Source organism: Rana temporaria, chromosome 1, assembly GCF_905171775.1.
Source record: "Rana temporaria chromosome 1, aRanTem1.1, whole genome shotgun sequence".
In the NCBI taxonomy this organism is placed as follows: Eukaryota; Metazoa; Chordata; class Amphibia; order Anura; family Ranidae; genus Rana; species Rana temporaria.
In genome coordinates this window covers 304,100,280-304,121,682 of record NC_053489.1, presented here as the reverse complement: position 1 = coordinate 304,121,682, position 21,403 = coordinate 304,100,280, and the positions used below count along the sequence as shown (strand labels likewise).

At 42.8% G+C, this 21,403-nt stretch overlaps 1 protein-coding gene across 1 annotated transcript in view; it reads left to right on the top strand.

Annotated features, from left to right (window-relative positions):
- The first annotated feature begins 2,400 nt into the window (after positions 1–2,400).
- TTC39B (tetratricopeptide repeat domain 39B) overlaps positions 2,401–21,403 on the top strand; it is a 171,846-nt gene continuing 152,843 nt past the window's right edge. The window contains exon 1 of the mRNA XM_040358523.1: positions 2,401–2,639. Coding sequence (XP_040214457.1) covers positions 2,604–2,639 — 36 coding nt within the window. The 5' untranslated portion in view covers positions 2,401–2,603. The remainder of the gene's footprint in view (positions 2,640–21,403) is intronic.

Here is a 21,403-nt window from a genome sequence, read left to right as displayed (position 1 = left end):
CTACGGTACATGACGACTTGGCTGTTTTCACAGAACCCCGGCATTGTATACACTACTGTATACAACGACTTAGCTGTTTTCACAGAACCCCAGCATTGTATATACTACGGTACATGACGAGTTGGCTGTTTTCGAAGAACACCGCCAGTGTATACACTACGGTACATGACGATTTAGCTGTTTTCGAAGAACACCGCCAGTGTATACACTACGGTACATGACGATTTAGCTGTTTTCGAAGAACACCGCCAGTGTATACACTACGGTACATGACGATTTAGCTGTTTTCGAAGAACACCGCCAGTGTATACACTACGGTACATGATGATTTAGCTGTTTTCACAGAACACCGGCAGTGTATACACTGCGGTACACAACGTCTTGGCTGTTTTCACAGAACACTGGTAGTGTATACACTATGATGCAGGACAACTTGGCTGTTTTCACAGAACACCTGCAACGTATACACTACGGTACATGACAAATTGTCTGTTTTCACAGAACACCGTAAGTGTATACACTTCGGTACACAACGAGTTGTCCGTTTTCACAGAACACCGGCAGCGTATACACTACGGTACAAAACGACTTGGCTTTTTCACAGAACACCGGCTGTGTGGTTTGTTTGCCGCCCCCCCCAAAAGAATGAAGCACCAGCTGCCACTGGCACTGCCAATGTTCTGTGAAAACAGCCAAGTCGCCTAAATCTGCCATTATTGCTGCTGGAGAGTCACTGCAACTAAGGTGGTTGGAGATTTTGACGAGTTGACTCTTTTGACAGAACAGCGGCTCACACAGTGGCGGCTGGTGCTCAAATTTTTTTTGGGGGGGGGGGGGGGGGGCGCAAACAAACAAACAAAAAAAAACAATTGCAGCCTCACTGTGCCCATCAAACGCAGCCACTGTGCCCATCAATTGCTGCCACTGTGTCCATCAATTGCCGCCACTGTGTCCATCAATTGCCGCCACTGTGCCCATAAAACGCAGCCACTGTGCCCATCAAATGCAGCCACTGTGCCCATCAAATGCAGCCACTGTGCCCATCAATTATCGCCACTGTGCCATCAAATGCAGCCACTGCGCCCATCAATTGTTGCCACTGTGCCATCAATTGTTGCCACTGTGTCATGCCATCAATTGTCGCCACTGTGCCATCAATTGTCGCCACTGTGCCATGCCATCAAATGCAATCACTGTGCCATGCCATCAAACGCAGCCACTCTGCCATCATTTATCGCCATTGTGCCCATCAATTGTCACCAATGTGCCATGTCATCAAATGCAGCCACTGTGCCATCAATTGTCGCCACTGTGCCCATCAATTGTCACCACTGTGCCATGCCATCAAACGCAGCCACTGTGCCATCAATTGTTGCCACTGTGCCATGCCATCAAACGCAGCCACTCTGCCATCAATTGTCGCCACTGTGCCATCAATTGTCGCCACTGTGCCATGCCATTAAACGCAGCCACTGTGCCATGCCATCAAACATAGCCACTGTGCCATGCCATCACACGCAGCCACTGTGCCCAGCAATTGTCACCACTGTGCCCAGCAATTGTCACCACTGTACCATGCCAAACGCAGCCACTGTGCCCATCAATTGTTGTCTCCGTGCCCATCAATTGTCGTTACCGTGCCCATCAATTGTCACCACTGTGCCCTGTAAAATGCTGCCAGATTTCCCCCCGCGCCCGGTACTTACCTTTCTGGGGTCAGCCATCCTCTTTCCACTGTCCCTCGATGTCTTCTCCCGCCCTCGATGACGCTTCAGCCAATCAGGTTATTGGTTGGCTGAGACGCCTGTCAGTGTTAACCAGGAAACGCACAACCCCTGCGTCCCCTGGTTAACTATTTGGAAGCCGATTACAGCCCACAGGCTGTAATCGGAAAGCCTATCAGAGCCGCTGGCTCTGATAGGCACTTCCTAAGCCAACCAGCTGCCATTATTCAGATGACCGGCGCTCCCCAGGGGGGCGGCCATCTGAATAGTGGGCGGCAGCGACAATACATGGATTCATGCAATGCATGAATCTATGTATTGTATTCAGTGGCGATGCAGGAGAGAGCGGGGCGGCGCTTCTGCACCCTATATGGACGCACCGCCACTGGTCCGGTTCAGGTGTAAATTTGGGCAAAAATTGGGACCTGAATCGCACCTGAACTAGTGAACAGGAATGCATCGGACACCATTCACATATGTGAATCCGGTCTTACCCTGTAAAAGGAAATAAATGGAAACCGACATGTTCCAAACACAGCACATTTTTTCCCAATAATATCCTCCCAAATATCCAGTGAGTGATGGTGTGAGACTGTGAGATTTCCTGTGAGGGGAAGTCTTACTATTGCTCCATAGAAGTATGAAGCACAGTTCTCCTCACAGAAGTAGAAGCAGCTTTATGTGGAGGACGGCTGCCTGGACTGGAAGGTGTGTCTAGAGGAGGTACATGCTGACATTGGGTCCACACAAGAAAGGAGGAGACTGAGGAAATAGGAGCCGGAGCGCTTTGACTGAACGCTCCAGGAGTGTACCGGGCTACGACGAGAGCGGACATAACGGGGAAGTGCTATTCTACACCCGGGGAACACAGGCGGAAACATGGCGCATGTCAGCAATGGCACGGAGAAGGACGAGGTATGAGGAGAGCTGGGGGGCAAACAATGTGGGGTAATGGGGGAGCCCGGCATAAATGAGTGGGCTGAAGGGGACAGCTTTAATGGCGTGAGGCACGGTATTGGGTTCCTAGTACTCGGCTAGTAATAATAAAACGCACACTTCCTCCCTCCCACACATAACTAAGTGCTGTCCTGTGAGTGAGGAGGGAGCTGATAACAGGTGGTTGGGGCAGCACTGTGTGACACAGGTAGGAGCGGATGACGTCACTGGCTAGTCTCCAGCATTCTGTCATTTAATGGAGAATGTAGTCAGGCAGGATCGGGTTACCGGATAGCTTTTATATCGGACGTGCAGGGTGTCCTATAGTGACTGTCACATCACACATGTCACCCAGCCTGACACTTCTAATGTGAGTGTGCTCATTCACAAAACACTGACCAATCTCTCCCAATAGCAATCATCAGCCTATACATGGGTCAATGACCAACACACAGGGAAGTACATTGCAATTTGCAATCAATGGTTGGGAGATACAATCCTAAAGCTGCTATTAAACCCCAAACCAACAATGTAATATATTGCAGTTTACAATCAATAGATGTGGTGGCTTCATCGGTGCCCCCCCCCATCTGGCCAGTATCATACTATACCTATGCATTTTTAGTGCATTCTGCAGATTTACACTACAGAACGTGTTCCATAGGAAACCATGGTAAATGGACTGTAATGCAAATAGCACTAAAACTGCCTAAGTGAGAGACAACTCTGGATAAATGAGCACAGGAGGCACAGCCGATGGCAGCATTGGCAGTCTGGTGGGTGGTTGTGTTTAAATGAATTCCTAAATTTGAATACATTAACAGATTGATTGCCAGTTAACGCCATAGATGCGCAGTCCGGGTGCTTTTCTGCATGCGTGTGTTTGACGCATTTTTGGTGCGTTCCAGTGCGCCCCCTTCTTTTTTTCTTTTCCCTTAAAGAGGAAATGCAGTCTGCTCACCTCATTTGTATAAGAAACATCTTTGGCATTCTGAAGCTTCCCTCCAACCACTTTGTATATTTTATATATACTGAGATTCTGTACTTGCCAAATATGCTGCAGAAATCTTCCTCCACTGAGTCTGGCTGCAGCCATTTTAACTGTGGGCAGCTGAAGCTGCTGTCTGTTCACTTCCTGGATTTACACAGAAGCACACCTGCAGCTCTTATTGGCCCTCTTATGACTCATCCCCCCCCTCCCTTCCTGGCAAACTCACACGAGAGTGAGTGAGCCGTGCATACGCCTAGGCTAATTTCCAGACAAGAAACAGCAAGTGAGCTGTATAAAGTGTTTACTGGCAGCATGTTTTTTTTTTTTTTTGCAGAGACACTGGAGAATAAAATGGCGATCATTGCAATATTTTATTACACTATTTGCACAATTTTTTTTTAAATATTTCTTTGGAAAAGATACACTACAATGAGAGAAAAAAAAAAGTAAAACATTTGGATTCTCATTTTATCCAGAATCATGCAGCTCTATAACCTAATAATATTGTTTTTATTAATCGTTTTTAACAAATTTTAATTAAAAAGTCAACTAGAAAGGAAAACAAAAAATATATTATATTTACATAATAAAATATTAATATAAAAAAAAGATAGAGATATATATATATATATATATATATATATATATATATATATATATATATATATATCTCTCCTGATCAAAAGTTTTAAGACCACTTGAAAAATGGCAAAAAATGATATTTTACCTTGTTGGATCTTAACAAGGTTCCAAGTAGAGCTTCAACATGCAACAAGAAGAAATGAGAGTGAGACCCCGTACACACAACCGAGTTTCTCGGCAGAATTCAGCCAGAAACTCGATGGGAGCCGTATTCTGCCGAGAAAACCGGTCGTGTGTACACTTTTCGCAGAGGAAACCGACGAGGATCTCGTCGGGCCAAAAAGAGAACAGGTTCTCTATTTCCTCGTTAGTCAATGGGAAAAGTTGGCTCGCCGAGATCCTCGGCGGCTTCACAAGGAACTCGACGAGCAAAACGATGTGTTTTGCCCGTCGAGTTTCTCGGACGTGTGTACGGGACCTGAGACAAAACATTTTTTGAGCATTCAAGTTAAGGAAAACAACGAATAAACTGAAACAGGCTGTTTTTCGGCTGATCAAAAGTTTAGGACCACATGCCTTTAAAAGGCCAAATCTGTGCAAAGATGTGGATTCATTGTCATTCTCTGTCAGGTAGTCACACGTTGTGATAGCAAAGGCAAAAAAACTCTCCCTTTTTGAACGTGGTCGGGTTGCTGAACTGCATAAGCAGGGTCTCTCATCAAGACACTGGACGATCCTCGACCCAAATTAAGGCCCTTAATGGTGCTGACTGCAGCCCCATAACCATCAGATGGCATCTGAGACTGAAGGGCTCCAAAAACAAAAAACTTCTGCAAAAACCTTGTCTCCTTGAACGCCACAGAACTGCTCGTTTGGACTTTGCAAGAGAGCACCAAACATGGGACATTCAAAGGTGGAAGAAAGTTTTATTCTCTGATGAGAAAAAATATAACCTTGATGGTTTCCAACACTACTGGCATGACAAGCAGATCCCACCTGAGATGTTTTCTACACGCCACAATGGAGGGGGCGCCATAATGGTCTGGGGTGCTTTTTCCTTCAGTAGAACTTCAGGAAGTGCAGGGGCGTTGAACGGCCACTGGCTATGTCCAGATGTTGCAGAGAGCATTCCTCATGACTGAGGGCCCTCGTCTGTGTGGTAACGACTGTGTTTTTCAACAGGACAACGCTACAGTACACAATGCCCGCAGGACAAGGGACTTCTTCCAGGAGAATAACATCACTCTTTTGACCCATCCTTCCTGTTCCCCTGATCTAAATCCAATTTAGAACCTTTGGGGATGGATGGCAAGGGAAGTTTACAAAAATGGACAACAGTTCCAGACAGTAGATGGCCTTCGTGCGGCTGTCTTCACCACTTGGAGAAATGTTCCCACTCACCTCATGGAAACGCTTGCATAAAGCATGCCGAAACAAATTTTTGAAGTGATCAACAATAACGTTGGAGCTACTCATTACTGAGTTCATGTTTGGAAGTTGGATTTCTGTTTTGGGGGGGGTCTAGTTTTTTTTTTTTGGAGGTGTGGTCCTAAACTTTTGATCAGCTGAAAAACAGCCTGTTTCAGTTTATTCGTTGTTTTCATTCAATTGAATGCTCAAAAAATGTTTTGTCTCACTCTCATTTCTTCTTGTTGCATGTTGAATCTCTACTTGGAACCTTGTTAAGATCCAACAATGTAAAATATGCTTTTATGCCATTTTTCAAGTGGTCTTAAACTTTTGATCAGGACTGTGTGTGTGTGTCTATATATGTGTGTGAATATGAATTTGTCGGCCATTATCAACACATTTAGCGCAGGAAAAGCTCAAGAAAAATGCATAGCTTTTAAATTCTATGCATGTCTTCACACTGGTCCGTTGTGCTTCAGTTATGGTGCTAAAAATGTAGCTTGCTGCATTTTTTGTTTTTTTTTCAGTAAAAAATAAACACAACAAAAATGCACCTCCCCGTTGAAATGCATTGAAAATGCAGCAAGAATGTGTCAATAATGCACGTGTTGTGTTGCATGGTTTATAAAAAAACACACCAAAAGTACAATAAAATTGATGTAAAACCACGTGCGTTTTCTGCACCAGTATCCACACTTTTTTTTTTTTCCTTTTGGCAAAATGGAGAAAGCACCATTTTCGGCCATTCTATGTTTTGCCCACTGAAATTTTGGTGCATCTCTAGTCAGTGGTAAATGGGTTGGCTCATCCACGTAAACGGATGCATTCTGCTGTTGAGGTTGAGATTTTGAAAAATAAAATAAAATGCTTGCTGGCTGGATCACCAGATGAAAATGGAAGGCAGAAAGAGTCTAAGAAAAGAAAACAAATGCAGTCATCGCATCCAAGAATTGTTAAGATGCAATATAATGTTTGCTTTTGGGTTTAATACTGCTTTAAAGTCAGCAATACCAACCTCTGGTTCAACCACTGCAAAGTTCCCAACCAGCGAAGGAATCTTCTACTTGGCTTCTTCTGGATGCCAGTATTCAGCCGTCTTGATTGGCCAGTGCAAGATGATGTCATAGCTGTACATGGGAGTCCTTTATCCCAGAAGATTGGCATTGTGCTGAAAATGTAAACCGAGCTGCACAAGCCAACATGGCTCTGTTTACATTCGTCAAGGAATGACGAATGTCAGGTACGTTTATTTTATTGCAGAGGAAACATCTTCTGCAATAAAAAAATAAAAATTGCACTTGGTTACACCCTATGTTATCGATCGCATCTATTTTTACACCACATAATCTCATAATCTGATCAGAAAAAAAAAAATCTGATCCAATTGCTGCTAATTGATACAAAATCATTAATGTTTTTTCACCCTGCCCAGTGGACTCATGGAGGGGAGAGTTGCTGGGGCAGCTGTGCATAGTAACCAATCGGCTTCCAGGTTTTAGCCACTTAAGGACTGAGCCTCTTGTTTACTGGGCACATATACCTCCTTCCTGCCCAGGCGAAATTTCAGCTTTCAGCACTGTCACGCTTTGAATGAATGTGACGTGGTTCCCAAACAAAAATTACATCCTTTTTTTCCCACAAACAGAGCTTTCTTTTGGTGATATTTTTGAAAAAAAAAAAACACAATATTTTTTACTTTTTGCTATGGTAAATATCCAATTTTTCTCAGTTTAGGCCGATATGTATTCTTCTACATATTTTTGTTTAAAAAAAAAAAAAAAAATCGCAATAAGCGTATAGTGATTGGTTTGCGCAAACGTTATAGCGCCTACAAAATAGGGCATAGAATTTTTTTTTCTATGGTAATGGCGGCAATTTGTGTTTTTTGTCAGGACTGCGAAATTACAGCGGACACTTTTGACACATTTTTGGGACCATTCACATTTATACAGCGAACGGTGCTATAAATATGCACTGATTACTGTATAAATGTGACTGGCAGGGAAGGGGTTAACAGGGGGCGATCAAGGGGTTAAATGTGTTCCCTGCTAGGTGATTCTTACTGTGGGAGGAGGGGACTGACTGGGGGAGGTGAACGATGGTTGTCCCTATGTACAAGGGACACAGCATCGGTCTCCTCTCCCTGACAGGACGTTTATCTCTGTTTACACACAGAGATCCACATCCCTGGCTCTATGACTGGTTAATGGTGTTTACAAGTTAAAATCATGCGTTTTTTTTTTTTTTTTTATAGAATTTTACTTAACACCTCCAAAATCTTATAATATTCATTTTGTTTTCTAACACCCTAGAGAATAAAATGGCGGTTGTTGCAATACTTTCTGTCACACCGTATTTGCACAGCGGTCTTACAAGCGCACTTTTTTGGGGGGAAAAATTCACTTTTTTGAATAAAAAAATAAATAAGACAAGCTAGACTTATTAATAATAATAATAATATATTTTTTATATATTGTGAAAAATTATGTTACGCAGAGTAAATTGATACCCAACATGTGTAAGGCTGCATTCACACCTGAGCGTAGCGTTTTGCAGCGTTTTTTACCGCAACAAAACACTGCGTTTTTTACCATGATTTTGTACAGGTCTAGGGTCACCAATGTAAAATGCCCAAATTCGAGCGACAAAAAAGGGTCCAGAACTTGTTTGGGCTTCAGGCGTTCGGCGTCAGGCGTTTTGTAGTGGAGATGTGAACCATCTCCATAGAGAATAATGTATTTCTTCCCCTCTAGCGTTTTGGGGCGTCGCACTTCAGGCGACAAAACGCTCAGGTGTGAATGCAGCCTAAAGAAGCAGTGAAAGGAGGATTGATGTACAGTAAAACGACAGACTCTGTATTAGCTTTTATCTTTCATTTTCAAAAATTAAAACCGTTGTTAAACATTTCTTAGAAAATCAATAATATAATTTACATGCATTTGCTGTTTAAAAAAAAAAAAAAATCATCCTCTGCACTTATAGAATGGCATACTTTCTGTATGTCCCCCCCCATGCCAACGGGACCTATGGATCCTCCTCTAAGCGTGCGCTTGTGCTCTGTACTACAACTGTACATTCAATGTTCTAATGTAGAAAATAACATAACATTTTACTATGGTTCCAAGCACTGTGAGTGGGGTACAGAACTCCCAACGCCGCATGTACAGCTGTAGCACAGAGCAGGGTGCCCACATAAAGGAGACACTTGCAGGACTCAATGGGGGAGATTAACTAAAGCTGGTGCACACAGAATCTGGTACAGCTGTGCATAGTAACCAATCGGCTTCCAGGTTTTATTGTCCAAGCTTAATTGGAACAAGCTGAAGTTAAAAGCTGATTGGTTACTATGCACAGCTAAACAAGATTCTTTTGTGCATCGGTTTTAGTAAATCTCCCCAATATAGAGTAGGGAGTATGTCTGTCAGTGCGGCCAAGGGACAATTTCAGAAGTAAACATAGAGGAGAAATGTATTTATTTTTTTTATAAAAAAAAAAAACTGTAAATGTAAGTTAAATTATCTGATTTCTGAAACAACACCAAAGATTTTAATGTCACTTTAACTGAACACGCTCATCTAAATGTTGTCTGCTCCAGTTTGAATACATACACCCCCCCCCATTTAGTTGTGCTAAGTACATGTGGGTGGGTTGTATTGCATGGCAACAAGGATCACGTGACCTGCCGTGTACATTTTGCGCATCATTGGCTCGTCGGGAGGCTGATAATGCGCTGCTTTGGTGTAGAGCAGCTGCTTCCCCCGACTTCTCTGCACAGGGGACTGTAGTGCCTCTCGGGATGATGGCAGTACTTGCATATGTTTGGAGATAAAAGGGATCTAATATTAGATGGTTGGGGAGCAGGCTGTCTTCTGCTCATGGTTGTCAGGGTGACGGGAGATGTGATCATCACATACAAATGTAGCTCTGCTTGTGTGCCATTTTCACCATGTGTGCTCTCTTGCTCCTTCTTCTTTTTTTTTCATTTATAAATTATGAGAATAGCTGCAGGATTCGAATACATTTCTTCATTTTATAAGAGCAGCTGACAATCCCTCTTTTTGGGGAAAAACAATTAAATCTTATTAAATATGAAGATTGTTTACTATTGACATGATTCAACCTGATGTTCCTCCTAGCGTTAAGCTGCCTGATGGTATACAGCTATGGCATTTTAGCTTTTCAAGCTCACATCATCAGCCCAAAGCCAAATGAAAACCACATTATTATGCTACAGGATTTATATAGCACCTACAGTTTGCACAGAGCTTTGCAATGTAAAGGAAGACATTACACTTACAATCCAAGACCAGAGGGTTAGGAGGGCTCTGCTTGTGAGAACCAACAATCTAACCACTTCTAAGAAATATAGCAAATAAACTGGTTCAACGTTGATGCGTTATATGACCTCATATTTGGGTTCATTTAAAATACTAAACACACACACTGCTTTATTACTCATTGTATGTGGATGATCGCACTGTAATTATTTTATATATATATATATATATATATATATACTGTAATTTCTGTACTTGCCAAATATGCTGCAAATATCTCCATTCACTAAGTCTGGCTTCAGCCATTTTAACTATGGGTAGCTAAAGATGCTGCCTGTTCACTTCCTGGATTTACACACACACACACACACACGCGCGCACCTCCAGCTCTGCAGCCCTGCAGCTTTTATTGGCCCTCTTATGACTCACCCCCATCCCCCCTCTCTTCCTGGCAAACTCACAAGAGAGAGAGCTGTGCATGATGTCATAAGCTAATGACCAGACAAGAAAAAGGAAGTGGGCTGTATAAGGTATTTACTGGCAGTTTTTTTTTTTTTTTTTTTTTTTACTATCCAAAGTTAAAACAACAAGGGCAGAAGATTTAATAGATTAAATGTAGAAAACATACTAAAGGTCTGCTTTAAAGCGGCGGTTCACCCCAAAAAAAAAAATGTTAACATTACATTCAGCCGAGTTGTCAGAATGACAATCGGCTTTTTTTTTTTTTTATTTCATTGCCGTACATACCGTATTTTCACCGCCGCTTCCGGGTATGTAATCTGCGGGACTGGGCGTTCCTAATTGATTGACATCCTTCCGACCGGCGCATACAGCACGTCACGAGTTGCCGAAAGAAGCCAAACGTCGGTGCGAAGGCGCCGTATAGAGCCGACTCGCAGTCCGGCTTCTTTCGGCAACTCGTGACGTGCTGTATGCGCCGGTCGGAAGGATGTCAATCAATTAGGAACGCCCAGTCCCACAGATTACATACCCGGAAGCGGCAGTGAAAATACAGTGAAAATACAGTATGTGCGGCAATGAAATAAAAAGAAAACGGCCAATTGTCATTCTGACAACTCGGCTGAATGTAATGTTAAAATTTTTTTTTTGGGGTGAACCCTCTTCTTTCTTTCTTTCTTTCTTTCTTTCTTTCTTTCTTTCTTTCTTTCTTTCTTTCTTTCTTTCTTTCTTTCTTTCTTTCTTTCTTTCTTTCTTTCTTTCTTTCTTTCTTTCTTTCTTTCTTTCTTTCTTTCTTTCTTTCTTTCGACCCAGTTCTTTCCCAGCCTGTCTGCAGGGGACCATAAGCAGGAGAAGCTTCTAGTCCTCTACTGCTGATCACATGTTCAAGAAAAAAAAACAGCATTTGGAATACAGTGTAAAAATATAAAATATCAATAAACAGTTTTAAAGTGTCATACAAATATATATTTGAAATTAAATCTTAATTAGTGGCAATCTGCGTCATGCCCCTCCAGCCTGTCTTAGAATAAAAGGGAGGTGAAGCCTCCATTAATCTACACTTAATATTCCATCCCCCATTGAATTTAGCTGGTTAGTGGGCATGGAGTAGGGGGAGGGAGGGAGTGGGCCGGCTGTCATTTACCACTGTATACACCCACATGTGTCTCTGTGGTCACATGGGCTGCTCAGATGTGATATGGAGGAAATTCTCAGGGCAGAAATACACTGAAAACTGAGCATGTGCTAGCTACCAACACTGCTCTGCAAAATCCCCAACTGCAGTGGGGGGACATGGGCAGGAGGGGGAGACAGAGAACAGGATCAACCAGGCTATTTGCAGAATATAGAAAACAAATGTCATAGTGACTGAGTGAGTATGAACATCATGTAATACACCATTTACTGGTATTTTTTTATGATGTGGGTTTACTGGCACTTTACCAGTATTGCCCAAGCATAAAAAAATTTAGTCATCTGCAGCCAGTCAATGGCCAGCTTTTAGTATCTTTGGTAACTTATTTATTTGCTATTTCCATGAAAACAGAAAGAACATGTTGTGATACAGGCTGAGCAAAAAGTGTACATTTTAAACTTATTTACTATTTTACTTGATGTGTTTGCAATCATATAATGTCAGGTTGTATCCTATTCTATATGGCAAGTAGTTGTATGCAGAGAGGAGTTGGCTAATAATAATAATAATAAAAAGCGAGCATGGGGATACAGTGTTTTCAGTATTTTTATTTTTTAATCTTTAACTTGTTGCTGTCTGTAACGCTAAAAAGAGGGAGAATCCAGAATTTCAAAGCTGACTTTTCCTCAAACATATCATTTTTAAACCTTACGATCAGCTTTAAGGCTTAATGTACACTTTACCTACTTTGCGCAATGATTTTGCTGCAATTTTGTGATCAAAATGTTTCTATCCCGAACGTTGTTCTTATTTTTTTCGTGTTCAGGAGAGGGAGGTTGAAGCTCCCCTTAACCTCAGCAGCTCCTAAATGATCCTAAAAGCCTATGGGCCAGATTCAGGTACATTTACGTTGCTCCCCCGCGGCGTAACGTATCTGATTTACGTTACACCGCCGCAGGTTTACAGCGTAAGTGCCTGATTCACAAAGCTCTTACCTGTAAACTTGCGGCGGTGTAACGTAAATCCGCTCGGCGCAAGCCCGCCTAATTCAAATGGGGCGGGCACCATTTAAATTAGGCGCGTTCCCGCGCCGAACGTTCTGCGCATGCTCCGTGTTAAAATTTCCCGACGTGCTTTGCGCGAAATTACGGTGCCCCGACGTTTTTTTTGAACTGCGACGTGCGTTACGGCGTTTTGTTTTCCCGGACGTCTTACGCAAAAAAAAATTGAAATTCGACGCGGGAACGACGGCCATACTTTAACATGGCTGTTCTAAAGATAAGCCATGTTAAAGCAGGTGTAACTTTGCGACGGGAAAAACCGACGACGTACGAGATTGCGACCAACGCGCGGATCTTCGTGGATCGCCGTAACTAGTCATTTGCATATTCTACGCCGACCGCAATGGAATCGCCACCTAGCGGCCGGCCTAGAATTGCATCCTGAGATCTTAGGGCTATCTATGCGTAACTGATTCTATGAATCAGCTGCGTAGTTAGGATGGGCAGATCACAGAGATACGACGGTGTTATCAGGACATACGCCGTCGTATCTCTTCTGTGAATCTGGCCCTATGTTTACATGGATACACAGGCTTTTATAGAACTGAGTTTAGGAGCGTTGGCAAAAAAATGCCAAAAGCATCTAAACTCAAGTTTAGGAGCTGCTAGTGTACATGGAGCCTAACACAGTGGCTCAGAGGAGGGAAGACCGGTGGTGCATCATCATGGCCTGAACTAGGAAGAAACAGGCAGTTCCCAATGATGTCAGAAAAGAAGATGGCAGCATGGGACCTGACATGCAGCAGCAGATGTATGTGGTTTACATTGGAACAACGCTGGATTCTCTGGGCTTGTGAGTATGTGTGGTGTGATTTATTTATTTTTATTTTATTTTTTCTCAGCAGGTAAGTGGGGAAATAATAAAAAAAAATAATGCAGAGGAGTTCCTCTTTCACCAGTGCTAGAACAGGAGGTCCTCTCCCTGAGGATTCCAGGGACCTTCACTATATGTTGCCACTGGCCAATTCACAGGGGACATTATTATGACCAGGGTGTTATACATCCATATACCAACTTCTATTGCAATATATTTAGCCATCTCTTAAAGTGGTATTAAACGTTTTGACTTCTTTATTTTTTTGGGAAAAAAAAATGTCATACTTGCCTGCTCTGTGCAATGGTTTTGCATAGAGCACCCCCAATCCACTTCTCGGGTCTCCTGCTGGTGCGCCTGGCTCTTGCCCTATGACCAGTGCCCTCCATAGCAAGCCCCTTGCTATGGGGGTCACTGGTGCGTACTTGCTCCTGATCCCTGCTCTATGCATCCATAAGACACACAGTCACGGATCGGCCCGCCCCCGCTCTCTTCTCATTTGCTCACTGGCTGTGATTAACAGCAATTGAAGCCAATGGCTCCCGCTGCTGTCTCAGCCAATGATGAGAGGGAGTTCCGGGAGAGTCAAGGCTCTTGTGCACCTCACTGGATCAAAAGGGGGCTCATGTGAGTATTAGCGTGGCTGTGAGGGGAGCAGCACAGAGAAGTTTTTAACCTAATGCACAGAACGCTTTAAGGTGAAAGAACTACAGAAGTGGGTAGATAATTTACCCTGAACATGGAGAACAGCAGTGGCTGTACTTTACTACAGGACATTCTTGTACAGTAGGTGTTTCATGCGAAATTGCTACATGTGTGGAGAAAATACATAAAGGATGCCAAGATTCAACTAATTTTATTTATATATATATATATATATATATATATATATATATATATATATATATATATATATATATATATATATATATATATATATATAATCATTTTTTTTTTTTTTCTGGAATTTGGCTTAAGGTACTACAAAGTACAGTGGCCATGTATTGATCACAATAACCAACATCCACCATTCAGCTTGCAATTAATAATAGTTGGGTCAAAAATGAGCTTTTATCAGGCATTGTGGGTTATTGTGCTTTCCACCGTGCCATTGCCCTTTTGTACTACTTTATTGAATATGTCTGCTATTGTTTGTCATCTTGTGTAATAAAAGGGTTTATTGGCTCTGAACATATCTACATTCGTTGGAAAATTTTCTATGTTAAGAGTGCCTCATTGATTAAACTTACCGGTATTATGTTTTTATACACAAGAAAAATGTATCGTAGTACAAAGTATGGTTCATAAATACCAGGGCATGTGGCTATAATTGTTATAGTGAATGTTCTACCACATACTCTGTTTTCTTCTGGTAACCATTTCTGCAATTGTTTTTCATGTTCTGTAATAAAGTGGTTGTAAACTCTTGTAAAATAAAAAAACAACCTGCAAGACAAAGGCATCACATACTAGCTCAATATGAATTACTTACCTTAGATCGAAGCTGTAGACCGTTGTGACCGGCAACATGTCTCCTGGAGTTATTTTTGGGTTCACAGGCTCTGGTGCTGTGATTAGCTGAAAACGCAATGACGTCACTCCCGCGTAGGTGCCGCCGGTCACGGTACTGCTACTGAAGAAACCGCACGAGCGAACAGTTTCTTCAGTGCACATGTGCCAATGATGACAGCACATGTGAATATCTCCTAAACCAGGGTTTGACAAATTTGCTTGGAATCTAGGAGCCAGCTAAAAAAGTTAGGAGCCAGAAAACTCACCCGTCCCGACGAGCTTGCGCGCAGAAGCGAACACATACGTGAGCAGCGCCCGCATATGTAAACGGTGTTTAAACCACACATGTGAGGTATCGCCGCGATTGGTAGAGCGAGAGCAATAATTCTAGACCTCCTCTGTAACTCAAAACATGCAACCTGTAGATTTTTTTTTTTTTTTTAACCGTCGCCTATGAAGATTTTAAAGGGTAAATGTTTGTCGGCATTCCACGAGCGGACGCAATTTTGAAGCATGACATGTTGGGTATGAATTTACTCGGCGTAACATTTATCCTTCATAATCTAATATCAAAAAAAATGGGGATAACTTTACTGTTTATTTTTTAATAAAAAAAAGTGTAATTTTTTTCCAAAAAAAGTGCGCTTGTAAGACCGCTGCGCAAATACGGCGTGACAGAAAGTATTGCACTGATCGCCATTTTATTTTCTAGGGTGTTAGGATAAAAAATATATATAATGTTTGGGGGTTCTAATTAGAGGGAATGAGATGGCAGTGAAAATTGTGAAAAATTATATTAGAATTGCTTGTTGTAATGCTTAACTTGTAATACCAACGGCCACCACCAGATGGTGCCAGCTCACACAAGGAAGAGCTGGGGACTTCACAAGGCCTCAATTACCGGACATCACGGGCCCCCCGGGATCGAGCGGCGGGGGAGGTAGGGGCCTAGTCCGCCGCGATCCAGGGGAAAAGGCGCTCCGCGGACTAGGCCTAAGCTGCGGCCTCACCTAAAACATCCTGCCCGCAGGATGTTTTAGGCGAGGCGGCGGCATCGGCCTAGTCCGCGGAGCGCCGGTCCTATGGAGTAACTTTTTTTTTTTGCCCACCTTCCAAGCCAAGTCGCCAGGACGCTATTTCTAGTCGTCCTGGCGACCGTGATTTGTCGAGCCCTGTCCTAAATGGTGCAAGTTTAGGAGATATTCACGGTACCTACATGTAAGCCTTATTATAGCTTACCTGTAGGTAAAAGTGGTAGTAAAGGGTTTACAACCACTTTAAAGCCCTGGTTCACACTGGGTACGATTTGGAACGATTTGAGATGCGATTTGACATGTCAAATCGCATCTCAAATCGGCGGCAATTGTCGGCAATGGCACTGTCCTAATCAGTGCGACGCCGCATCTGCGATTTCAAAAAGTAGTTCCTGTACTACTTTTTGCGATTTCGGGCCGCGATTTACATTAAATTGCGGCCGAAATCGTGGCAAAATCGCAGCCGCGAAATCGCGGTAAAATGCGATTTTTGAATTCGCAGCAGTGTGAACCTAGGCAAAGTGTTTTTAAACCCACAGTGCCCACAGCTTATAAATCTCCAGTGCTGAGAGTACAGGAAGGAGGAAATTTGCAGTCTGTATATATGCCCACATGTGTGATGTGTGAATGGAGGAATCTGTTAAAGTGATTGTAAAGTCTTGTTTCTTTTAGTTAAAAATAACAAACTTGTTCTACATCCCTACTCTGTGTAGTGGTTTTGCACAGAGCAACCCAGATCCTCTTCTTCTCGGGTCCCACTTCGGTGCTCCTCCCTTTTGTTGAGTACCCCCACAGCAAGCAGCTTGCTATGGGGGCACCCCCTTTTCTCTTCACATTAACTGACTGACTGACTTTGACAGCAGCGGGAGCCAATGGCGCTGTGCTGCTGTCACAGCCATTGAGGAGGGGAGTCCCAGGCAGCGGAGACACTGCTGCAACATTGTTGGATTAGATGGAGCTCAGTTAAGTAAATTGAGGGAGGGGCTGCTGCACAAAGGTTTTTTTTTTTATCCTAATACATAGCATACAATAAGATAAAAACAACCTTTACAATCGCTTTCATTTTCATTCATGTTATGAATGGAAAAAACCTGTCTGTTTATGACCAGCTTAAATAATGCCTGCTTCAAATTACTGTGTCCCACAATAAATGCTTAGTGGCCCTCTCTCAGGCTAACAAAGTCTGATGAATTGGAGGGTGCAGGCTGGGGAACGGTTTGTCCAGACCCAAAGCACACTGTAGAAATAGGAAGTAATAGCCCAGCCCCCGCACACATTGCCTGGCCCAAGTAGTTGGCAAGCACAAGAAGCCTCAGTTCGATAACATCCCAACCTTGCTCCCCATGCTTCAAATTTATTATTAACCACTTCCATACTGGGCACTTATACACCTTCCCGCCCAGACGAATTTTTAGCTTTCAGCGCTGTTGCACTTTGAATGACAATTGCGCGGTCATGCTACACTGTACCCAAACAATTTTTTTTACCATTTTGTACCTACAAATAGAGCTTTCTTTTGGTGGTATTTGATCACCTCTGGGATATTTATTTTCTGCAAAAAAAATAAAAAAAGACAAATTTTTTTTTTGTTTCTGTTATTAAAAATTGGAAATAAGTACGTTTTCTCCTTCACTGATGGTACTGCACTGACGGGCACTGAAAAGGTGGCACTGATGGGCACCGATGAGGTGGCACTGATGTGGTAGCATTGATGGGCACTATTATGCGGCACTGATGGGCGGCACAGATGGGCACTGATAGGCGGCTTGGATAGGTGGCATGGATGGGCACTGATAGGTGGCACGGATGGGCATAGATGGGCACTATCGTATGTGTTGTACTAATGGATGCCAATCAGTGCCAAACAATGCCTGCCAATCAGTGATTCCCATTGTGGGCACTGATTGGCATCCATTGCGGCACTGATTGGCATCCATTTTTTATGTCCTTCTCATCCCTGGTGGTCTAGTGGGCATCCCTGGGGGGGCTGTGCTGATAATCGATCAGCACAAACCCCCCCCCCCCCCCGTCACAGGATCAGCCGATCGGCTCTCCTCTACTCGCGTCTGACAGACGCGAGTGAGGAAAAGCCGATTACCAGCTTTTCCTGTTTACATCGTGATCAGCCGTGATTGGACACGGCTGATCACGTGGTGAAGAGTCTCAGTGAGAGACTCTTTACCTTGATCGGTGTTGCGGGGTGTCAGACTGACACCCCGCAACAACGATCGCCACGATGTGCGCCCCCGGGGGCGCGCAGAGGCTCAAAACCCTGAGGATGTCATATGACATCCAGTCAGGATTCTACAACCACTTTGCCGACGTCAATTTGTCATTGGCGGGCGGCAAGTGGTTAATGTGAGACCATATTTGCTCAAGGTTCTGTAGTTTAATGAAAATAAGTAGGCTTTAAAGTTCCTAATCATGTGAAAGTGTGAGTTATCTGCAAATTCTTCTGGGCTAAATAATCCATGAATGGTTTGTTTATTCTTGTACTTCAAACATGGGTTCTTACTCCTCCCGCATCCTTCACAGCATTTATTAAATGTTTGTTATCCCTATTGCCTTGGGATATTTATTACAGGTATTAATAAAGTGCCGTCAATTTTATGCAGCCGTTTACATACCCGTACATTGACATCAGTCCTTGCCCTCTAAGGTCCCTACCATGCATGCACTACTAGGGCCAGCTAACCTACCATCGTGTCTTTGGAGTGTGGGAAGAAACCAGAGCATCTGAGTAAGAAAACCCACACAGACACAAGAACAGGCAAACTCCATGCAGATAGTGATTCAAACCGCTGACCCAAATACTTCAAGGCAGAAATGCATATAAAATCATATCATCCATTATAAAAACTATTTCCCTGTACACTGTGTAGCAAAGCTAGTATAACTAAGGCCGGCCATACACGGAGTAAACTTCTTTACTGCAACCACAGCTTACAGGAAAGACATTTGCTCAAAATTGTTATATTTTTTATTTTACCCCCCCCCCCCCCTTAACACAGTGTTGATGCAGGAATTCCTCCTGCCGGACAATTGTCTTCTCTCCCGGCACATACACTTCACCTTTCCCAATCATGATTTGGAACACTCGCACTATGCAGAGGCGTAGCTTGAAGCTTGTGGGTCCCCAGTGCAAAAGTTGACCTGGCCCCTGGGCTGTTTTCATCCTGTGCACCTCTCCATTCAGGAAATGGCTTTACAGCTTGTCCCCAGCCAATGAGAACAGAGGGGTGTGGCCTGTGGAAGCCAAGTACTGGAGTGTGACTGTGGGGCCCTTGGGCAGATCAGAGCTGGACTTTGTGGAGGATATGATAATATGACAGGGAGGCTGCAGGGGGGGTGGGGTTGCCATTGAGACCCTGCAACCCCTTATGCTATGCCCATGGCACTATGGAAACAAAACAGGACCATGGGGGTGATTTGTGGCAGTGTGAGTGCACCCTAGTACTGGAAGGGGTAATATGTGTGTGTGTGTGTGTGTGTGTATATATATATATATATGTATATGTATATGTATATATATGTATATGTATATATATATATATATATATATATATATATATATATATATATATATATATATATATATATATATATATATATATATATATATATATATATATATATATATATATATATTTATATAATTTTTTTTTTTTTTTTTTTTTTTTTTTGTAAAATCTCTATACCTGTGTTTTGAAAGCCACACACACAGGCCACAGACTCCATCATGGGAGTGAACAGCATTACTTTTACTGTTTTACCTTGTAAAATCACCATGATGCCATCACACCAATTGAATATGCAGCAGAAGTAGTCGTTTATGCGAGAGAAAATGTTTGTATCATTCTAAATTAAACTGTATAAATAGGTTGGGTACTTCGGCAGTGTTGGAGACTACAGGCAAGATTTATGCCAACATTGTCTTCTCAAAGAGCACATTTGTATTAAATATTTGTATCTGACTCTGTAAACCATTTCAGACTTGACACTGGGCTTCAGCACTTATGTGCTGAGCAATTGAAGTGGAGACCTGTACTGAGAGAGAGATGGGCGCTGCTTTGCAGACCTTCTTTTCAGGATGTTGGTTGCCTGGCTTTCTCTGGTTTCAGTAGTTTCTTGTGTACCTGCAATAGGTGTGCACATTAAAGTCCTAACAAAGTTTGAGAACTGCGCCTTGCCTTTCTAGGGCAGAACGGCCTTCACAGCATCTATGCTCGTCTTTGCTGTCCAGCCACTCCATTCACTGTGGCGAGGAGTAGCAGCTTTGTGTACCAGGTCCATGCTGAACTTTTTCCAGGCACCAGAGCTGTTACTTGGGAGGAATAAATATAATATGCATTCATCATTCTGAATAAATGTTTATGTCTAAATAAGGATGCTTATGAATTTTTACCACAAATTCTAACACCTTACATAATGACAACAATATTGTCAAATTAACTTCTATTGTTTCAACTGAATTGGCAAAACAGCCGTTTAAAGTTCGGCTCCAGTCACACTTGTGCGACCTGTCTTGCAATGTTGGACATCAACGTCACATGACAAGTCGTTCCCCATGTTTTCCATTGATATACTGTCAAGTTGCTGCAACTTTAATTCACACATAAAGTAGTTCATGCACTAATAGAACAAAAAAAGCTGCGCCACAAAATTAAATCATTTAGGATAGCAAACTCTGAGAGTATGATATATAAAGAAGTCCATAAAAATTACATGAATCACTAAATATAAGTCCGTGAGGGAATGACCCTTAGATGGTAAACATATATACATGAAGGTTATTTCATTGCAGAAAATCTCCTACGGTCCACACCACCAAGTGACATGTAAACAATAGGTGCACCCTCCACCGGAATAATAAGCCGCTTACCAGACGGCAAGCAATTCAAACAATTGGCTATAGCCCAGCCACGGCCTTTTATCTCCTCAAGGATCCCAGATAGGACAGGTTACCTCTGGTGCATGATAATAGCCAACTCCAATTGATTCAGTTGAAATGAAAAAGAGAGGCGCACATAGCATGACTCCGTATAACAAGCACATTTATTTAAAAAATGAGAGATATACTCACAAGCGAACATTTAAAAACAGCATATAAAAGTACAAACAAATGCTGGCCGGCATGTAAGGAGCCCTCCTCCTTAGCGTGGGGACGTCACTGCGTAGTCTTCCAGGCGCGTTTCGTCATTCACAGGACGTTATAGTGAACGATAGTTCATGCACTACCTTTTGGTCCAACTTTCATACGACTCGATGGACTTCAAAGTTAACCCTTAAATAGGAGTTCTGACATTTTTTTTTTTGCTTTAAAGTCAGCAGCTACAAATACTGCAGCTGCTGACTTTTAATATTTGGGACACTTACCTGTGCAGGGCTCCTGCAATGTCAGCACCCTAAGCCGATCTGTCTCTCGGGTGTAGGCGGCACCATTTTCTGTAAGGGAATGGTCACACTGC